The sequence below is a fragment of the Miniopterus natalensis genome, chromosome 13, assembly GCF_054644295.1.
Source record: "Miniopterus natalensis isolate mMinNat1 chromosome 13, mMinNat1.hap1, whole genome shotgun sequence".
Lineage (NCBI taxonomy): Eukaryota > Metazoa > Chordata > Mammalia > Chiroptera > Miniopteridae > Miniopterus > Miniopterus natalensis.
Genome location: NC_142093.1, coordinates 49,658,373 through 49,679,015, shown reverse-complemented (window position 1 = coordinate 49,679,015; position 20,643 = coordinate 49,658,373). Strand labels below are relative to the sequence as shown.

General features: G+C 37.2%; 1 protein-coding gene across 1 annotated transcript; it reads left to right on the top strand.

The window, feature by feature from the left end:
- Window positions 1-81: 81 nt before the first annotated feature.
- RNF103 (ring finger protein 103) lies at window positions 82-20,200 on the top strand. Its single transcript, XM_016201816.2, has 4 exons — window positions 82-770; window positions 4,151-4,290; window positions 10,108-10,223; window positions 16,623-20,200. Exons 1-4 carry the CDS (start codon window positions 545-547, stop codon window positions 18,196-18,198), a joined length of 2,058 nt encoding a protein of 685 aa, XP_016057302.1. The 5' UTR covers window positions 82-544; the 3' UTR covers window positions 18,199-20,200.
- The last annotated feature ends 443 nt before the right edge of the window (window positions 20,201-20,643 follow it).

The following is a 20,643-nucleotide window of genomic DNA, read 5'->3' as shown; positions in this document are numbered from 1 at the left end:
CCAGGGCCCTGGGCACCCGGCGCGGCGCTGCGGCGTCCGCTCCTCCGCGCGCTGGGCCCCGGGCCTGGCCGGGCCGAGGGCCGCGTCCTCCTGACCCGCGGCCGCGGGATCTTGGCGGGCCCCTCCGGCCCCGCCTGCAGCCCCGACGCGGCTTCCTTTGTGGATCGCAATTATTTTTTTGGCTTTCCCTCCCCCTTGAGATTACGGTGCGGGAAGGCCGACCCCGCCACTTCGGTCGGTGGCCCCTGCCCGGGCGGGCTCTCCCCACGCTCCTCTCCTTTCGGTGTTTAATTGATGGGGATTTTAAAGTTTTTTCCTTTTATTTTTCTCGCCTCTTGACTGGAAGGCCCCTCGTCGTCTGGTCCTCATCCCGCAGGTACCCAAATCCACCTGCCTCGGGGCCGGGGATGTTCCGACAGTGACGGCGGGGAGCCGGACCGCGCGCGCAGACAGTGCCCTTGCCCTGGCCGGCGTGAACGCTCGCTCCCCCACCCTCCTCTTTTACGTATTCGGAGCTCCCTGGGGAGAGAAGACGCAGGGGAAGATGTGGCTGAAGCTTTTTTTCTTGCTCCTCTATTTCCTGGTCCTGTTCGTCCTGGCCAGGTTTTTTGAGGCCATTGTGTGGTATGAAACTGGCATCTTTGCCACCCAGCTGGTGGATCCCGTGGCGCTGAGTTTCAAGAAGCTGAAGACCATTCTGGAGTGCCGGGGGCTGGGATACTCGGGACTGCCTGAGAAGAAGGATGTCCGGGAGCTGGTGGAAAAGTCAGGCGAGTATCCGGCTCCCCTGAGGTCTCCACCCGGGGTGGGGGGCGACCTGTACTTCCTCGTACCTGGTGGTACCCACGATGAGGCCTTCCCTGGAAGAGTTAAGCCGACTCCTCCGAGAGCTGCCCAGTTTTTCTTTGTACAGGTTTTCTACAAAAAAAAAAAAAAAAGTAAATTAAAAAAAAAAAAAAGTGAATCCCCGTTTTGAGAAGGGGTCTGGAATTATTTGTAAGGCGTAGGTGTGTCTTTTAAAGATTTATTTTAAAATAACAGATTCAAGTGCAGCTTCTTAGCATTGTTTACTAAGTTCAGTAATTTTTCTCCAAATTCGGGAATGTTACAAACTGGAGAGCGTTATTATTTGTCAGTTGAAATTCATAAGGCTATAAGGAAAACCACCAAACGTTGTCTGTAGATACCAATATTTGTCAAGAATAATAATAACAAGTTGCCTAGGGGGAAAATATCATTGGAATACGTAATATCAAAGAGGTATTTAGACCTCAGATTTAAGTTTAAAATAAGTTTAAATATAGAGAAAGTGTACACTGTGCAGTATTAGGTTTTCATACTTTTATGTGTGGTGAAAATGAGGTGAATATTTTTTGAGAATGCCTACCTTGTTTGTTTTATATTTCTGTCAGGACTTTTTAAAAAGTCCTTGTATTTGGATGTAAACTTTTCTTCCCCTTCTGTGTCACTACATCAACTTAAATGGACTGAGAAATAGAACTGAAATAGTTCTAAGAGAATAACATCCTAAAGAATCCATTTTCAATAACTATTCTTTTTCTGGTAGGATTGGGTGAGAAATATGGTTAATTTTTTTTCACCCCTGGACAAAGTATGTCCTTGTTTAGATATATACTTCCTGGAAGGGGGATGTACTATCATTTGAAAAAGGCATTCTGGGTTGCTGTAGATAGCAGTTGAAACTGATGGTTATCTTTTGTTGTTGTTTCAAGTGTAGCTGTCAGCTGTGTCTTTTATAAGAAAAATATTTTCTGTATTTAGTACTCTACAGCCATATAGTATGATAGATGAAAATATTAATTCCAGAGGATTTAGCACTCACCTATTTGCAAGTTAAGGGTTATCAAACTCATATGTCACTACGAGGCTAGAGGAGGGAACCCTCTCTATAAAAGTGATATATTTTTCTTTTCTCTTTAGAGGAAACATAAAAATTGTGTATTATTCTTGCCCCTTCTTTACTAAGTGGTTTATGTTGACTTTTTTTTTGCGGTTGGAGGGAATGGAGTAAATTAGAAGATGTCTAGTAAGTAAAAACTCTCTAGGTTTAGAAATGATAAGCATCTTGGCTGGCCGGGCCTGGCTGAGTGGTTGAGCATCGACCTGGGATTCAGGAGATCAAGGTTCGATTCTTGGCCCCAGGTTGCAGGCTCAAACCCCAGTAGGAGGTGTGCAGCAAGCAGCTGATCAATGACTCTTAATCATTGATGTCTCTCTCTCTCCCCCTCTCCCTTCTGCTCTCTGAAATCATTAAAGATATATTTAAAAAAGAAATGAGAAGTATCTTAACTGCCAAAGCCAAATCCTTTTTCATGGTAAAATAGTTTGACAACTTTTTTTTTTTTTTTAAATCCTCACCAGAGGATATTTTTTCCATTGCTTTTCAGAGAGAGTGGAAGGGAGAGAGAGAGAGATAAACATCGATGCGATTGGTTTCCTACTGCATGTGCCCTTGGTTAGAATCGAACCTGGAACCCTTCAGTCCACAGGCTGACGCTGTAACCACTGAGCCAAACCAGCTAGGGCTAATAACACAATTTTTTTCCCTTTTTGGCTTTTATCTAATGTTGCCTGCCTTTGGGCTTAAAAATATTCGTCACTTTGACAAATGAACACAAATAAACACGACGTACACTCAAAGAATAAATACAGCCCACAAAAATACGACTCAGATCACACATTTTATAGCAGAGAAGTCTTGGTATAGCAATTTAACTTTATAATTTAAATATTCGTTGTGAGTGGTTTTGCTGCTATTATGATAACGTGCTTGTTTTCTCAGGTTTAAAATTTAAGGCAAAACTTGATTTGACATTAGTGTTTTCCTCTGCTTTTTATTTGATGATGTAAGCTCTAAATTTACTCTATTAATTTGTGTTTGAATATGGAGTTTGCTCTTACAGGTGATCTTTTGTATTTAACCTCCAAGTCATATAAGATCTGTTGCTATTTTAAGCATGTGGTGATGGCAAATTCTGTACTCATTTCTAAATGTCAGAAGTATATAAATCATAATGCTTAAAAATTGTTTGACCCTGGCCATGGCTGGTGTCCTCAGTGGTTAGAGCATTGACCAGAACACCAAAGGGTCACCTGTTCAATTTCTGGTTAAGGGCACATACCTGGGTTGCAGGTTCGATCCCCGGGCTGTGCTGGAGGCAACCAGTCTATGTATGTCTGTTTCTGTTTCTGTCTCTGTCCCTCCCTCCCTTCCACTCTCAAAAAAATCAATGGAAAAAATATGCTTGAGTGAGGATTAACAACAACAACAGAAAAATTGTTTGGCCCTGGCCAGTGTAGCTCAGTTGGTTGGGCATTGTTCTGTGTACCAAAAGGTGGCAGATTCAATTCCAGGTCAGGGCATATACCTAGGTTGTGATGGGAGGCAAACTGTCGATGTTTCTCTCTCACATTGATATTTCTCTCTCTCCCTTTTCCTTCCCTCTCTCTAAAATCAATAAAAACTAAAAAATTATTTGAAGACTGGGTATATTATGCATAAAAACTAAATAATATTTTGTCTTTTGGACTGGTATAAATTTAGTAATTTCCTAATAAGTTATATGATGACCCCTCCTAAAATATAAGCCCCACAAGAAGATGGATTTTTGGCCGTGGCCATTTTGGCTCAGTAATTGGAGCATTGGCCGGAGGACTGAAGGGTCCTGGGTTCAATTTCGGCCAAGGGCACTGCACCTCAGTTGCAGGTTCAATCCCTGGTCAGGGCGAGTGCAGGAGGCAACCAATTGATACATCTCTCTCACATCATCTGTCTGTCTGTCTGTTCTCTTTCTCTTTTTCTTTCTCTCTCCTCTCCCCTCTCTGAAAAGCAATGGAAAAATATCCTTGAAAATAAATAAATAAAAGTGAGTATTCTATTACTCAAGGCTTTGTTTAAAAAAAAAAAGAAAATAGATATTTGACTGTTTTGTTCATTTTTGCCTAACACATAGTAGGTTCTTATTACATATTTACTGAATGTGGATCTTAAATGGTGTATTCAGGTCCTGAGCAGAGTGAAATGAAAGTATAATAACATGATTTTTAATATTGTAAAATGGAGTTAATCATTGAAGTTGGAAACAAGGGATTTTTGAAACCTTATTAGTGTTATTTTTTCTGTCTTCAGGTGATTTGATGGAAGGTGAGCTCTATTCTGCACTCAAGGAAGAAGAAGCATCTGAATCTGTTTCTAGTACCAATTTCAGTGGTGAAATGCACTTCTATGAGCTTGTAGAAGACACAAAAGATGGCATCTGGCTGGTTCAGGTATCAGAAACAGTGATAGAAGTGAATTTATTTTTACCAAAAGAGTATTCACCAGCTGGTAACACTTCTGTACTTATGTCAAGTTTCTTAGACATAACTCAGTTCTCATAGGGAGACTCCAGTGTCCTCTTAAAGAGGTTTCGTAGACGAAGGAAAATAAAAACTGAAGAGTGAGTGACGGGCAGTGTTGGGGAAAGAGACGACCGCTTTGTTTAGAATCAGCAGAAGCAAATCCACTTTAGTTGTTGGATCTTCATTAAAGTAAGAAGCATACATATATATTCCTTTTATTTGGTGGTTTGTACTATATATCTTAATTTTTGTGAACTACAGTTTTTAATTCAGCGACCCAAATAATTTTTGTATCTAAAGGAAGAACCCTAAAGTAAAAAAAGAAAAAGAGTCTTTCTATAGGGACATAGCCAACTGTTGTGACTATAGAAGAAGAGCTAGTATAGAGAATCGTGGGGGTGGGCTACTCATTACTTTGCTTATGAAATTCATGAGATTATAATTTTAAACCCTAGCTCTTATCAAAGCTATGAGATTTAATTAGTGTATTAGAATTTTAGAACTATGAAGGACTTTAAAAATCATCTTTTATGCTTCCCACTGTGTAGTTTATGTATCATTCATGATAACTGAGTGGGCACACAGTATCATTTATGTATTTTAATGTAAATTAGAAAAATCAATATATTGAACATGTAATTTCATAAATATCACTTAGGGCAAGGCTTAAAGTTACTTAAATTTTTTAAAATATAAGTTCCTTAAAGTATCATATTAAGTATATATTAAGTAAATTATCAACTTGTTCAGCTAAAATTACGATTATTGAACTAGGATCAAATCCCAGATCCCCTCATTTCTTGTCTAGTGCTCTTGTCATTTCACACTGGGGTTGGTAAAGTTTGATTTAGGGTATAAAAATCAAAATGGCCATTGCTTTATATATCTTTCAGTATGAGAACATGACTGCAAAATGTGCGAGAAAAAGCTGAGTTCAGATCTGGTTCTGTCATTGATTTCCATTATGATTGTGGATAGATTCTGTTGCACATGGTCTGAAACAAATACATATATAGCTAAAGAGGACAGAAAAGTACTGTAATTCACTGGGCTAAAGGCTTAAGGTTTGGGAATTCTTCAGGGATTACATTGGATACTCATGACCTTACCTTTGCTTGCAATCTTCCGGTTGTGTTTGACCTATTACCCTCCAGATTATCTAATCTAGTAATTTAAAAAATGGATTTATTGCTCTGGCCAGTGTGTCTCAGTGGTTAGAATGTTTGCTCATAAAGAAAGTTTATGAGAATACCAAAGAAATAAATGCTATTGAGTTTTGTTTTTGTTGATCACTCATCCTCATTTTAGTGATTTTATACAATTTGTATATATATATTTAGGTTGGCTATGATTTTGAAAGTGGAAACTCCCTATTAAAATGAAATACTGAGAGATGCAAAAAACATCATAGCACAGCACTCCTGTGCAGTTATGTTATTTAATTTAGCCTAGATGTTGTTATATGGTCATTAACAATATTAAAAGGTATATGCCAAATGTTCTGAATAATGATAAAATCCACCTCTAAAATACGTTTATAGGCAAAAGTAGGCGGCTTTTTCTTATACCAATGTAATACCTGTAGTACATGTGGAAGAGAGTAGGCAGTAACCTGAGGCCTAGTTTTTCCTTGTTTAACTGGACTACATAAGATTGTCATCAGAAAATATGGCCACTTGGCATCACTCACTGTCCAACCCAGTTCCATCCAATTATGTGCTGGAGCCAGCTCATCCTGTCCTCATGAAGGGCGATTGTTAACATCTCTTCCCAACTCCATATTTAGAGATGTCATGTTGCTAACTTGAAGTCAGCCATCTGTGAGTATTTGCACTAAGGAAATCAGCAAATTAGAGCTTCCTTTTTCTTCTGAAGAGCTAGTTGATAATCATTTACCAGCAAACCACTGGTTCCATCCATTCCAACCATCTAACAAATATTTTTTGAAATCTAGTATGTGCCAGCTAAATTTTGTGATAAGCAGTGAGGGCACAAAGATGAAAACATATAGTCTGTGCCATGAAATAGCTTACAGTTGTTTACTAAAATATGTGGGACAGTAAAAATCTTAGTATATAGTTAATTATCTTTCCTAGTTGAGTTAGGTGGTCTGTGATGGTGCTAGCATCTTAAAAGATCCTGAAGAAGTTCTATTAGAAAATGAAGTGGAACCTAGGAAAATTGCAGTAGTTTTTTTTCTGGAAAAAGTGTATTTTTTAAATACACTGGATTGGAAGCCTTTATGCCTGACTGGGGTTATTACATAGCAAGCAACATATATTTATGCTAATGTTTGTCTAGAAAGCATTCCAGATGACAGACTGTTGGGGAAGGGACTTTTATTGTAACAGTAATCAAACTTTGAGACTTTAGAGAACCTGTATAATTAGAAGTAGAAGAATGAGTTACTGAACCATTAAAAGCTGAAATTGTTTGGTTCAACATAAATATTCAATGAGTACCCAAATGAGTTAGGCTAGCTGCACTAGACTGGCTGCAGGAAGTACAATGGTGAGCATGTGTCGGGATGCCAGTTAGAGGCAGATACCTTGGGAAGGGGAGGTTTAAAGATGGCTTCGCTTCTAGCCTGTTGCCAAGTCTGTCTCAGACTTGGAACTCAGGCTGTACTTTTATCTAGGTTTTTTTTTCTGGTCTCTTAAATATTCCTTACAGGGAATGCAACATCCTTCCTGAACTGCCAAGAAATATGCTTCCCCTCTTAATAAGACCAGCAGTGTGAGTGCTTCTCAGAATCATTGTGCGTACTTTTGGGTATGAGCTATAGTTGGGAACTCTTACTGGTGTGACACAGTAGTAATAGGCTTATTTTGTTGTGCCATGTGACTCAGCCAGGTGAGTTATTTTGTGAAGATTTTTAGTGGTGGGTTAATTCAGCCTCCACCAAATTTCATTTATGCTAAACCTTTAGTTGAATAATATAACTATTTAGGACATTATACAAAATAACTTCTAATTGCATAAACATAACCATAGAGTCAAATAAAAATGCTTTCATGCAAAGCCTAGGGGATTTTTCATTTTTGTGTGACTCTCAGTCAGGAATCATTAAACTTTTCAAAAGCATGTGTTGGACCAGCTTGCTGAATAAATAAGGCCCTGGGGTTAAACATTGTCATGTACTTGCCTCAGGGGTGTTCCCACCTCTCTTCATACACTTCTCTTGTGCCTGGGAACAACCACCTGTCATTCCTACTTCCTTTCCTAGCACTGGAGCTCTTATAAGTCTGAAAGGTACCTGTGCAGTGATCAGCATCTTCACTGGAAGATACCCCTATACTTAGGGCCAAACCTTATATTGATTCAGACAACCTCTTGATTAATCCCTTAACTCAGTGTCATTTTAAACACAGACCTGAAAATGTTTGTTATTTGCAGGCTTGATTAGGAAATGGGAGTGCAAGGGAGTTCTTTTAAAAGGAAGGCAAAACAGGGAGTGTGGTGATATGACTGCACAGAGACTTCTTAACCCTGAGTGATCTGAAGAATAAGTTCAAGATTTCTTTGATTACTTGACGGAAAGAAGAACCACTACATTGACTCTTGAGTGGTAGGAAAAAAGGAAAAGAAATGCTTTGTCTTGCTCGATCTCCCTTCTTTTTCTTTTTTTCTTCTTTTTTTTTTTTTAATATATCTTTATTGATTTCAGAGAGAGGAAGGGAGAGGGGAGGGAGAGAAACATCAGTGGTGAAAGAGTCATTGGTCGGCTGCCTCCTGCACACCCCCTACTGGAGATTGAGCCGGCAACCTGGGCATGTGCCCTGACCAGGAATCAAACCGTGATCTCCTGGATCCTAGGTCAATGTTCAACCGCTCAGCCACGCCTGGTTAGACTCCCTTATTCTTCAAGTAAAATTTATACAGCACCTTTGGACCATGGAAAAATGTGAAAGCTAGGAACTTATGTGTAACTTATGTGAACCTACTCAGAAAGAGCTTTCATCTACGAAGACCATGTCCTCAAATTGCCCTTTTTCTGGTTCCTTCAGCCATCACAGCATTTGAATAATGACTTGTGTCTCCTTAAATAAGGCCATTTATTGTCACTAAAAAGTACTAACAAAGCCATTTGTTTATGCCTTAAGTTGTGTATGTGTATTTATTAAGCATCAAAGTTATGTTACAAAATATTACGTATGTATCTGTAGACATGAGGATGATAATATCAATGGTACATGATATTACTGGACTGTAGGCACATTATGTGTTATTTGTCACTACCATGCGCTCGCTCTCCTCATGTTGCCCTTGAAATTTGTTAGACTTCCAGCAGAGGGGCCACAGATGAGGTAGCTGTACCATCTCCCACCTCTCTCTGGGAGTTGACTGTTGGCATTCATTTCACACCCCTGGAATTTCACTTCCTGGAGGCTTTGTGAACATGAAAATAGCCCTTCCTTCCAGAAAGATTAGAGGCCCTCAGAGTATTGTGTTGTAATTTTGAATTAAATAGTACTAGTAATATAGCATTCATGAAAAAAAACAACTTGGCATATGTACACCCTGAGCTTAAAATAAACAGATGTTTTGATGGAGACATTTTTTGGCTTTCCTTTAAGTTCCCATTTAGTTGTTTTTGTTTATCGTTTTTTTAATCCTCACTCGAGGATATGTTTTTATTGATTTTTAGAGAGAGAGGAAGGGGGGGAGAGAGAGAAATATCAATCAGTTTTCTCTCATACCTGCCCCAACCAGGGATCAAACTCAGAACCTAGATATGTGCCCTGATTGGGAATCAAACCCACAATGTGGTGTGTGTGTTTTGGTGTACAGGACGATGCGCCAACCAACTGAACCACCCTTCTAGGGCTGTGTTTTTATTTTATATATATATATATATATATATATATATATATATATATATATATATATATATATTTTGTTTTTTTTTAATTTTTGTTTTTTACTGGTATCTTGAAATTCTGCCTTCATTCAAAGCAGGAAGATTATGGAATAAAGGGAAAAGGTGTTAACTATTAGAAAGTCTAAAAAACAAGTCATTACATAATTTGAAGATTAATTTACTTGTTAATTTAGTTTTTTTGTTTTTCTTTTTAAAAAAATATTTTTCCTCTCCCAATCCTAATTGTGTTCATGTTTGAAAGGTATTTGCAAATTTGAAGTAGAAGTTCAAAAATGTAGAATTCATTGTGGTAATTCTTTTTATATGTTAGAACCTTTCATGATTTTTATAAAAGGACCGTAGAAGCAATAGTATTGATTTTAGTCAAAGCATAGTTTAATATAAAACATACGTTTGACTCTTGGCTCCATATTATACTTCTTAAAAAGTGAAATTTGAACTCATCAAACCCACATGTGATCATTTTAACTTAAACTTTGAGGGTGTTTTTTTATAATTTTCAGAGCAGAGAAATGACTCCAAGGGCCATTTTCTTAAACCTGTGTAACTTAATTCTAGAGGACAGGCCACATGGTGGAGAAGGGATATGGATAGCTTTTTAAAAGGGCTTTGACTCCCCTTCTGTGTAACTGCCACAGAGTGTGGGAGTTGAATGTACTGTATTAAGTATTTTAAGTCTTTTCCATTTCCAATTGGACAGTTGTTCATTCTATAAGAATTGCAATGACAATATGATGATATAGTAAAGAAGAACTAGGAACAGATTATCTTTTTTTTTTTTTTAAGTGAAGTTATATTATAATTGGTTGGGTTGACTCTATTTTAAGTAATTAAAGTTTCTGTTTTTCTTTTGGGGGGAGTAGGTCATAGCAAATGACAGAAGTCCTTTGGTGGGTAAAATCCACTGGGAGAAAATGGTGAAGAAGGTGTCCAGGTTTGGAATACGGACAGGCACTTTTAACTGTTCCAGTGACCCCAGGTAAGTTGACAGGCATTTCTTAGAATCTGAGTTCTGACCAGAATTTTTAAAAATAAAGACAGTGATATTAGAAGCCTCTTTAAAATGAAAGTTAGTTCCGCTATTAGGTACGCAGGTGCTTGATTAATAGTTTTTGATAAACTGGCAGTTTCTTACTTTCTTTCTGAATTTTTTTTCTCTCTATCTGGTTCTTCCGTGTTCTTTCTAGTAGGGGTGACTCTTAATTGTATGTCTTCAGTCCTTTTTGTTTCACTTTTCTTTCCCAGAGAGACTTCACATTTATGGCTTTAGGTAACACCTTTGTGCTGACCTAAATCTTCCATAATCCTGATCTCTGGTTTGCATTTTGACGTGCATTTTAATCTGCCCTACAAGTATCCCTAATACATCCTGTTCCCTAAACCTAGTGCCAGAATTCAGATTCATCCTCTTTTTAATAAACCATGTACCCTTTCTGCCTTCCCTTTTCTGTCTTTTATTGTTTGTTTTTCCTGTTTTCTCAGGCAAGAATCCTTGTAGACATTTTTGTTTGTCTTTTTGTCATCTCCAGTTTTCTGTCAAATGATTTCTTGTTTTATTATTCCATTATTTGTTCTTTACAATGCTTTTTTTTTTCAGTTTCTAGTGTCACCAAGTTAGAACTTAAATTCATCTATTCATTTATTCATCAAATATTTAATAAAAGATTAGCATCTATAGCATATTTTATTTAGTGCTTAGGAGGGGGCATATGATATAATTGTAGAAAGCCCCACAACATTAGGTAATTTCTACTGTAGATAGATATGCCTGACTTACCTATATACCCTATATATGTCCACAGTTGGGAAAGCTGTTGACTGTAGGAACCTTCCTACACCCCTGCTACACCTCTGGTTTCCCTGCTTTTCTACTTTAGGCCCACATGTGCTTCTGTTCTCCTTACTCTCCTCGTTTTTGCTCACTGTAATGTAGGGTGAGAGCTGTTGCGGCAGGACTCCCTAAGGGTTGGGGATCAGAGGGGAAGTTCTTGTATCTCCTAACTCATATTTAGTCTCATCTACCCACAGAGCTCCTAACTCTTCTTAACCACAGAACCTTGATCATATTCCAGTGTCTTGTTGAAATGTTCAAGATAGTCTAAGTGCTAATGTTCTTATGAAAAGGAAGTCATTCTTATTTCTGTCCTTTGTTTACCAAAAACAATTGCATTTGGTCTAGTCTCATCATTCCCAGAATCTAAGTGAAAGATCTTTTTTACCCTGCTGGTGATTGCAATATCAGAACAAATAATAGTAATGGTATTTTTATACTTTTTTTGGATTATGCCAGAAGTCAGCATTTTATTGAAAAATATTCAGCCTGGCTGGGCATGGCTCAGCGGTTGAGCATTGACCTAGGATCCAGGTGATCAGGGTTCGATTCCCAGTCAGGGCACATGCCCGGGTTGTGGGCTGCATCTGATCAATGACTCTCTCATCATTGATGTTTCTATCTCTCTCTCCCTCTCCTTTCCTCTCCCTGAAGTCAATAAAGATATATTTTTTTAAAAAAAAGAAAAAAGAAAAATATTCAGAATTGATTTTTTTAAAAATCGAACTAAATAATACATTTCAAACACAGCAACTTACAAATATATTAGAAAATATCAAGTAAAAACAAATTTAAAGAAATGTAAAGGTTAAACATGTATTACAGCTTAGTATAAGTTGTTTGATAACATTAATAAAGAGTTCAAAAATAAAGTAAGCACAACACAGAATGAAGATAATCTATTAAGCATGAGAACCTGAGGGAAGTAGTAATATTTGATTTTTTTTGGTGTAATCTTTTTTTGTGTGTGGTATAATCTTACAAAGCTAAATATATAAGAAACATAATTGAGGTCAGTGGATTTTATTCCCAATATTTCTAGCTTCTTTTGGAAAAACTCTTTTTGATTCTATACTAGCTAAGGAATGATGAAGATACATATAAGCTACCTCCATATATTTTCCTCTAAATCCTTCATCTTCAAATAATCGTACCTCTTATGATGGAAGAGATATTTTTGAGCAGTGTTTTGTGTTTTTGTTAATCACAGCTATAATTTTTTTGTTATTAAAAACACTTTTACTTTATCTTAATAACTTTTATAAAGATGAAGATTTTTTAAAAAATATATATTGATTTCAGAGAGAGAAAGGGAGAGAGAGCAATAGAAACATCAATGATGAGAGTCATTTATCGGCTGCACCCTGCACTCCCCCTACTGGGGATGGAGCCCACAACCCCGGGCGTGTGCCCTGACCAGGAACTGAACCTTGATCTTCTGGATCATAGGTCGATGCTCAACCGCTGAGCCATGCCAGCTGGGCATAAAGATAAAGATTTTGATGCACAGTTAGTTGTATCGGTTTCGATGTTGTCATGTTCACATTTCCTTTTATTTGGAAAGTCTTCCAACTAGAGTAAGAACTGTTCTTGCTATGGGAGCTCTGCTTAGGGTTATTTTTTTCTTCTTTTGAGGATTATGGAAATGTAGAAGAATAAAATAGAAGAACTGGCCAGGGAATAGTGTTACTCAGCAAGAATATATTACTGAGTAGCATATTTTGAATAATTGATCATCATTTTTATTTTGGATTTTTAAAAACACCAAAACACTCTACTCCACTGTCTGTGTTGCGTTCTTTACTGCAGTTCCTTCTCTGGCTGGCCTCCAGAACAGCCTCCTTCAGTGTGCCTGTCCCATTGTACAGCAGTACTTTCTCAACCTTTTCAATCCCCATAAGACTATTCAGGACCACTGCTTCTGGGCATCATCTGACTCCATCCATGGCAGGAGTTTTAATTTTTTACCTGAGTATCCAGCTTACTTGGCCATATAGTTCCTCTCATTCCCCAAACAAGCGATCTAGCTCAGATGGCAGCACCTTATGGGTCTATTCTCTGCTCTTTTTTTTTTTTTTTTTTTTTGGAGAAAATAGAAAATTAAGTGGGTTTATACCTTGGGAGGTGGTGGTGGAGAGATCTGGGGTAGTAAGGAGCCGGTGGAGGACATTGGAATTGCAGGAAGCTGAGTGGTAAACAGGGATGTGGGCCCATGGAATAAGCAGGGAAGTAGAGATTGGAGGAAGAACCAGGAAGGCCAAGGAGGCCAATGACTTCATCTGAAGAAATAACATTATATAATCAGAATACCAAGATTTCTTTTTAAATATAGCATGCCGCACCAGAAACTGGAGTACCAAAACTCACAAGCCATGTTTTCTATTATTTTTAGTCTTCAAATTCTCTAAGAAATCTCAGATGATTTAAAAACTAGAAAATATTTTCATGGTACTGTTACTGAATTTATTCAGAACTTTAAAAAGCTTTTTTAAAATTGGAAGTAAAAGTTTTTATATAGATAAAAGGTAATATAGCATAATTTTTTTTTTTAGTTTTTTTGTTTTTGTTTTTTCTTCTTTTCAAAATATTACAGATGTCCCTTTTTCTTCTCATTGACCCCTTCCACACCACCCCACCTGCCTCCCCAGTCCCTCACCATACCATTGTCTGTGTCCTTGGATTATACATATAAGTTCTTTGGTTAATCTCTCACCCTCCTCCATCCCTCTCACATTCATCAGTCTGATCCATGCTTCCATGTCATTGAATCATTTCTTTCCATCAGTTTATTAAGTTCTTTATATTCCACATATAAGTGAGATCATGTGATGTTTGTCTTTCTCTGCCTGGCTTATTTTGCTTAGCATAATATTCTCCAGGTTCTTTCATACTGTCCCAAAGGGTATGAGATCCTCCTTCTTTACAGCTCTGTAGTACTCCATGGTGTAAATGTCCCACGGCTTTTTCATCCACTCATCTACTGATGTGCACTTGGGCTGTTTCCAGATCTTAACGATTGTAAATTGCACTGCTGTGAACATAGGGGTGCATATATTCTTTCTGATTAGTGTTTCAGGATTCTTAGGATATATTCCTAGAAGTGAGATCACTGGGTCAAAAGGGAGCTCCATTTTTAATTTTTTGAGGAACCTCCATACTGTTTTCCATAGTGGCTGCACCAGTCTGCATTCCCAGACTGTACTAGGGATCCCCTTTCTCCACATCCTCACCAGCACATGTCATTTGTTGATGTGTTGATTTGTTGATGGTAGCCATTCTTAAAAAATAATATGTACATTAGCCTTTATTTCTGTTCAGCAGTAAGGCTTAAATTAATATACTTTATTTGTATATTGGATTTCTTTAGAACAGCATGTAAATATATATTAGTAGCCTGGTGTTTTATAAGTATTAGACTTTTTCTCAAGTCTGGAAACATGATTTAATTTGAAAGATACATGATAACATACAGAATTACTTTTTCATCTGTAGTGATAAATTTTAAAACTATCACTTAGCTCTGAACTGAAAAGAAAGTACATAGTATATTTGTTTTCTTACATGAAGAAATACTACACACTAAAACTGTCTGTTTTATAGACTAAGGTTTTCTATTAGAAAGACTGTCATTCAATTTATTACACAAATCAGAAGCCAGTTCTCTGAAGTGGTTTCAAAGATAAAAAGAATGACCAAGAGTAGAAATGTGTCATCATAAGTTTCATATGCAATTAAAAAAATTAAATCTATTTAAAGATTTTAAGATGTAAATAAGGCAGTTATCTGTGTATATATATTTAACTTGTTGATTTGGGGGGAGTAAAAATAGAATTAATATCAATGAGTTATTTTGCATTAAATGAATACATTGTTAAGGGATAGAAAATATTTTCTTTTTTAGGATATATAATTCTAAAACCATTTCAGTTAAAGCAATATTTATTTCATTGGAATCTTATCTTGTTAAGGAAGTGAATCAACTCAACAAGAAGCTGAGTTGTGATTTGTGATTCTGAGTCACACAGATCGTTTCCCAGAGTCATTACTAACCTTGTCTTTATGACAGAACATGTCTTTATTTATTGTCATCCATTTACAAATCTGTAACAAACAAAATGTATCAACAGAGAGTTGTTTGTACTCAAAAAAAAAAAAAAAAAAAAATCCACAGGGTAGATTTCCCTCCACCCCCAACTTCATTCAGGTAGATTTACATAGCATAAAATTCCACAGGGTAGGTTTTTTTGGGGAAAATATATGTATACTTTTTTTAAAAAGAACTATTTCATTTATAATCTCAGCACTATAATACAATAGCTATTTTTATTTTTCAGTATTCCCTTTCATTCATCATCTAGTTTTTTTTATGGGGAGAGGGCTGTCACAAATATAGTAAGAATCAGTGCATTTCCAAAAGGATTGGAATCATGACACTACTGGCTAAATCTGATCAAATGATTTAATTTTAGCCTGGCCGGGCATGGCTCAGCAGTTGAGAGTCGACCTAGGATCCAGGTGATCAGGGTTCGATTCCTGGTCGGGGCACATCCCAGGGTTGCGGGCTCGATCCCCAGTCGGGGGCGTACAGGAGGCAGCCGATCAATGACTCATCATTGATGTTTCTATCTCTCTCCCTCTCCTTTCCTCTCTCTCAAATCAATAAAGATATATTTTTAAAATAATAATTTTAGATAATTCTTCTGTACTTACTCTGTTATAAAATGGGATCATCGTTGGACTGAATCCCTTCTTAATCTGAAAACTTACTGTTTTTGTTTCCTCTGTGTTAAATAACTCCTCTTCATGGTCTTCATTAAAGAGATGAGAGACTACAGAACAATATGGAACTTGCTATTTTCTAGATGAGCTTTTGTGCACATTAATTTCTAACTATCTGTGTGCATCAGGCATTGTGGTGGGTGTTTGGTTAATAAATGGGCGCAGCTTGGCCCCTATTATCAGAGAGCTTGCATTCAAGTCAGGGACTCAGGGTATAGGATAATCTGTTTCCTTCTCTCTTCTTTGCTCATCTGAATCTAACTGTTCTCTAAGACCTAGTTTAGTTCCCAAACCTTTCATGAAGTCTTTACCAGTTCAAACTTCCAATGATACTCCCTTTTTTGAACTTAACATTATTTAGTAATGGAATATATACAGTTTTGTATTTGTTTTGTTTCCTTAATAGGATTTTAAATTCCTGGTAAGCAGGAATTATTTTTCTATTATCTTTTGGATCTTATCAACACCAATACAGTAGTAAGTTCATAAAAGATGCTGATTTACTGATTCCCTTGACTTTTCAAGCTACACTTTTCTTTAAAAGAGAGAGCTAAAACAAAAAAAAAGAGCTTGCTTTTCAAATTCTTGTCAAACTGCAAGATACTGGTACTACTTTTGATTTTGTAGAGGTTATTTGGTTTGGGGGAGAGGGTATCTTTCAAATACTAAAGAAACTTTTCAGGGGGAGACAGATTGCACAACAGTGAGGATGAGCAAGCCGGCTTATCCAGCAGCATAGCTACTTACTTACCGTTCACTCTCTTACAGATACTGCAAGAGAAGAGGCTGGGTACGATCCACACTCATCATGTCTGTTCCACAAACAAGTACTTCTAAAGGGAAGGTCATGCTTAAAGAATACAGTGGGCGCAAGACTGAAGTAGAGCACATTTTTAAGTGGATAACTACTCACGCAGCTTCTCGGATCAAAACCATTTATAATGCTGAACATTTAAAAGAAGAATGGAATAAAAGTGATCAGTATTGGGTAAAAATATACCTGTTTGCAAACCTTGACCAACCCCCAGCTTTCTTCTCTGCACTAAGTATAAAGTTTACTGGAAGAGTTGAGTTTATTTTTGTTAATGTGGAAAATTGGGACAACAGGAGTTATATGACAGATATTGGTGTATATAACATGCCATCATACATACTTAGAACTCCTGAAGGAATTTACAGATACGGAAATCACACAGGTGAATTTATATCCCTTCAGGCCATGGATTCATTTTTGCGCTCATTACAACCTGAAGTAAACGATTTGTTTGTTTTGAGCTTGGTTCTAGTTAATCTTATGGCTTGGATGGACTTATTTATCACACAAGGAGCGACCATAAAGAGATTTGTGGTTCTCATAAGCACTTTAGGAACGTATAATTCTCTATTAATTATTTCCTGGCTACCAGTGTTGGGCTTTTTACAGCTCCCTTACTTAGATAGCTTTTATGAATATAGCTTAAAATTGTTGAGATACTCCAATACGACCACACTGGCTTCATGGGTAAGAGCGGACTGGATGTTTTATTCTTCACACCCAGCCCTATTTCTCAGTACATACCTTGGACATGGTTTACTAATTGATTATTTCGAGAAGAAGAGACGTCGCAACAACAACAATGATGAAGTCAATGCCAATAACTTAGAGTGGTTATCAAGTCTGTGGGACTGGTACACCAGCTACCTCTTCCACCCGATTGCTTCTTTTCAGAACTTCCCTGTGGAATCTGATTGGGATGAAGACCCTGACTTATACTTGGAGAGATTAGCTTTCCCTGACCTTTGGCTTCACCCTTTGATACCAACTGATTATATAAAGAACTTGCCAATGTGGCAATTTAAGTGTCTGGGAATCCAGTCTGAAGAGGAAATGTCGGAGGGTTCTCATGATACTGAAAATGACTCGGACTTCGAGAGCACAGACACTTTTAGCAGTGAGAAGGAAGTATTTGAAGATAAACAAAGCATAGATCACAATTCTCTAGGAAGAGCAAGTCACTGTGGTGCTGAGGCTTGTTCATGTGCCAATAATTATTGTCAGACGAGCCTATTTGAAAGGAAGGGGAGGTCATATGGGTCATATAACACTAATGAAGATATGGAGCCTGATTGGTTAACTTGGCCTGCTGATATGCTGCACTGTACTGAATGTGTTGTTTGTCTAGAGAATTTTGAAAATGGATGTTTGCTAATGGGGTTGCCTTGTGGTCATGTGTTCCATCAGAATTGCATTGCGATGTGGTTGGCTGGGGGCCGACACTGTTGCCCTGTTTGCCGGTGGCCTTCTTATAAAAAAAAGCAGCCATATGCACAGCATCAGCCCTTGTCCAATGATGTCCTATCTTAACCATGTGCAATTTGTTCTTTATAAGCTTTGAGTATCCTCAGCTTGCCTTTTTAATGTTAGTCACAATGTTTTTGTGGTTTGAAGTTTAGTTTAATGTTAGTGCAGTGACAGGAAATACACATTATGCTAATGTTGATGACAATTATTTGGTTGCCTTGTGTCAATTGAATGCATACTTAATTGTAAAGATTTTTATTTACAACATTGGCAATTGACAAGTTAATGTTTTTTGTAAGCACAAAAGAAGTATGATAGAAATTTATCCTAGCAGGACTTTATAAAGTAGGATCAAATTCTAATGGAATTGAGGCAGTTTCTTATCCTAAATGTTTCCTCCCTTTTTACAATCTCTGTCCAGCATCTCTTGGTTAAATAATGTATGCTCTGAGACATGAAATTAAAACAGATCTATGAAATAAATTATTTTAAAACCAGAAGATTACAGCCTTTCCAATGTTAAATTGTTTTTGATAAAGTGTCTGAATTCTATAGGTGTTTTATTGATTTGTTAGTTTCACAGATAAGTCAAACATGATTCTTGACTCATAGGGGAGGGGTAAAAAAGACAAAAATTATGTTGCTTACAGTGGCCAGAGGTGACATTAGTCTATCTTTTAAGTTGGTTAGCATTAATGGGAAGGAATTTTATGGTGGGCTTTTTTAAAGTGTTAAATAATTTATGAGTATTTACATATTCATATAAATAAAATCAACTATAGCAATTAGACACATATAGTTTATTTTATATCTTTTTCTTGGCTTTTTATTTTGAAAAATTTCAAAACTATAGAGATGTTGGAAACACAATACTATGAACATTCATTTATCTACTTCACCAAGCATTTACATTCTTTTTTAAAAAAAATATATCTTTATTGATTTCAGAGAGCGGAAAGGAGAGGGAGAGAGAGAGAAACATCAATGATGAGCGAGTCATTGATCGGCTGCCTTCTGCACACCCTCAACTGGGGATCTAGCCCGCAACGCAGGCATCGAACCAGGAATCGAACCTCGATCTCCTAGATCCTTGGTTGACACTCAACCGCTGAGCCACACCTGGCCAGGCAAGCATTTACATTCTTTGCATTTGCTTTCTGTCCTGTATATATATATTTATCTTTTTTCTTACTTTTCTCTGGTAGTTTTTCCTTTTCCTAATCCCTTTGAAAATAAATTTCAGTCTTCATGATGCTTTACTGCTAAACATATCACCACGTATCTCCCAAGGGCTATTTTTTTTTACATAACACCATACCATTATCATACCCAACAAATTTAACATTGATTCAATAATATCTAATACATAATCTATACTCCCCAATTACTCCCAAAATATTTTTTGTATCTTTATTTGTTTTTGTGAACTCAGGCAAGGTTTATACATTGAGTTTAGTCTCCTTCCATTTCATTCTTTCCTCTAGAGCAGTACCTCTGCCTTTTTTAAAACTTATTTTTAATTTTTTTATGTCTTAACTAATACTTTTTTAAAATTTTTATATGGTTTTTTATTGATTTCAGAGAGAGAAAGGAAAAGGGAGAGAGAGATAGAAATATTAATGATGAGAGTCACTGATGGGCTGCCTCCTGTACACCCCCCACTGGGGATTGAGCCTGAAACCCGGGCATGTGCCCTGTCTGGAAATTGAACTGTGATCTGGTTCATGGCGTCAATGCTCAACCACTGAGCCAAGCCTGCCAGGGCTAATACTAACATTTTTGAAAAGTACTGACTAGTTGGCTTATAGAATGTTCCACATTGTGGATTTGTCTGAATGTTTCTTCACAATTAAATGTAAGTTAAAGATTTTGCCTACGTTAAATGTGCTTCGCATTTGCTTGATGTCAGGAGGCACGTGATGTCTGTCTGTCTCACTTTATAATTAAGAAAGAACCTGTGAGGCCATGTAAATATCTTGTTTGTCAATAACCTTTAATTCATTGGTTTTAATATCCATTGATGCTTGTTAACCTGGATCAGTTATTAAACAGGAGTTGTAATGTGGGGACTTTCTCATTTCATCCTTTATTTTACATTTACTAGCTGGCATTTTTGTGTGTGTGAAGAACTTTCCATTTAAAACCTTTCTTTCCCTTGCGCTTTTAAATATCACTGTGGACTCAGATTCTTTTTTTATTTGACGTGTCAAAATGCATTATTATTTGTGATGCACAAATCATCCCAAATTTGGTGAAAGCCCCTCTTAAGCCAGCTCTTACGTCCTATTGGCATGTCCCTTTCAATCTTGAAGCACTTCCTTGCTTTTTGATGCAAGGTGTTTCAGGCTCACCTTGCAGTTTGCCTGGCCCAGCCCTGTAAATCAAGCCGTTTCTTCAGAAGCCCAAGTTTCATGGTGGACTTTTATTGATCGCTCCCCAAAACAAAAAATTTTCATTCTGGATTGTTGTGGGGTCACTAATAGAAATATTTCTTTTCTTCATGGTGCA

Bases quoted from the DNA above. Each gene is read 5' to 3' on its own strand.
- RNF103 (XM_016201816.2), top strand. From the start codon at position 545: ATGTGGCTGAAGCTTTTTTTCTTGCTCCTCTATTTCCTGGTCCTGTTC. The intron at 4,291-10,107 runs GTATCAGAAACA...TGGGGGGAGTAG, and splicing joins ATGGCATCTGGCTGGTTCAG to GTCATAGCAAATGACAGAAG. The intron at 10,224-16,622 runs GTAAGTTGACAG...ACTCTCTTACAG, and splicing joins AACTGTTCCAGTGACCCCAG to ATACTGCAAGAGAAGAGGCT.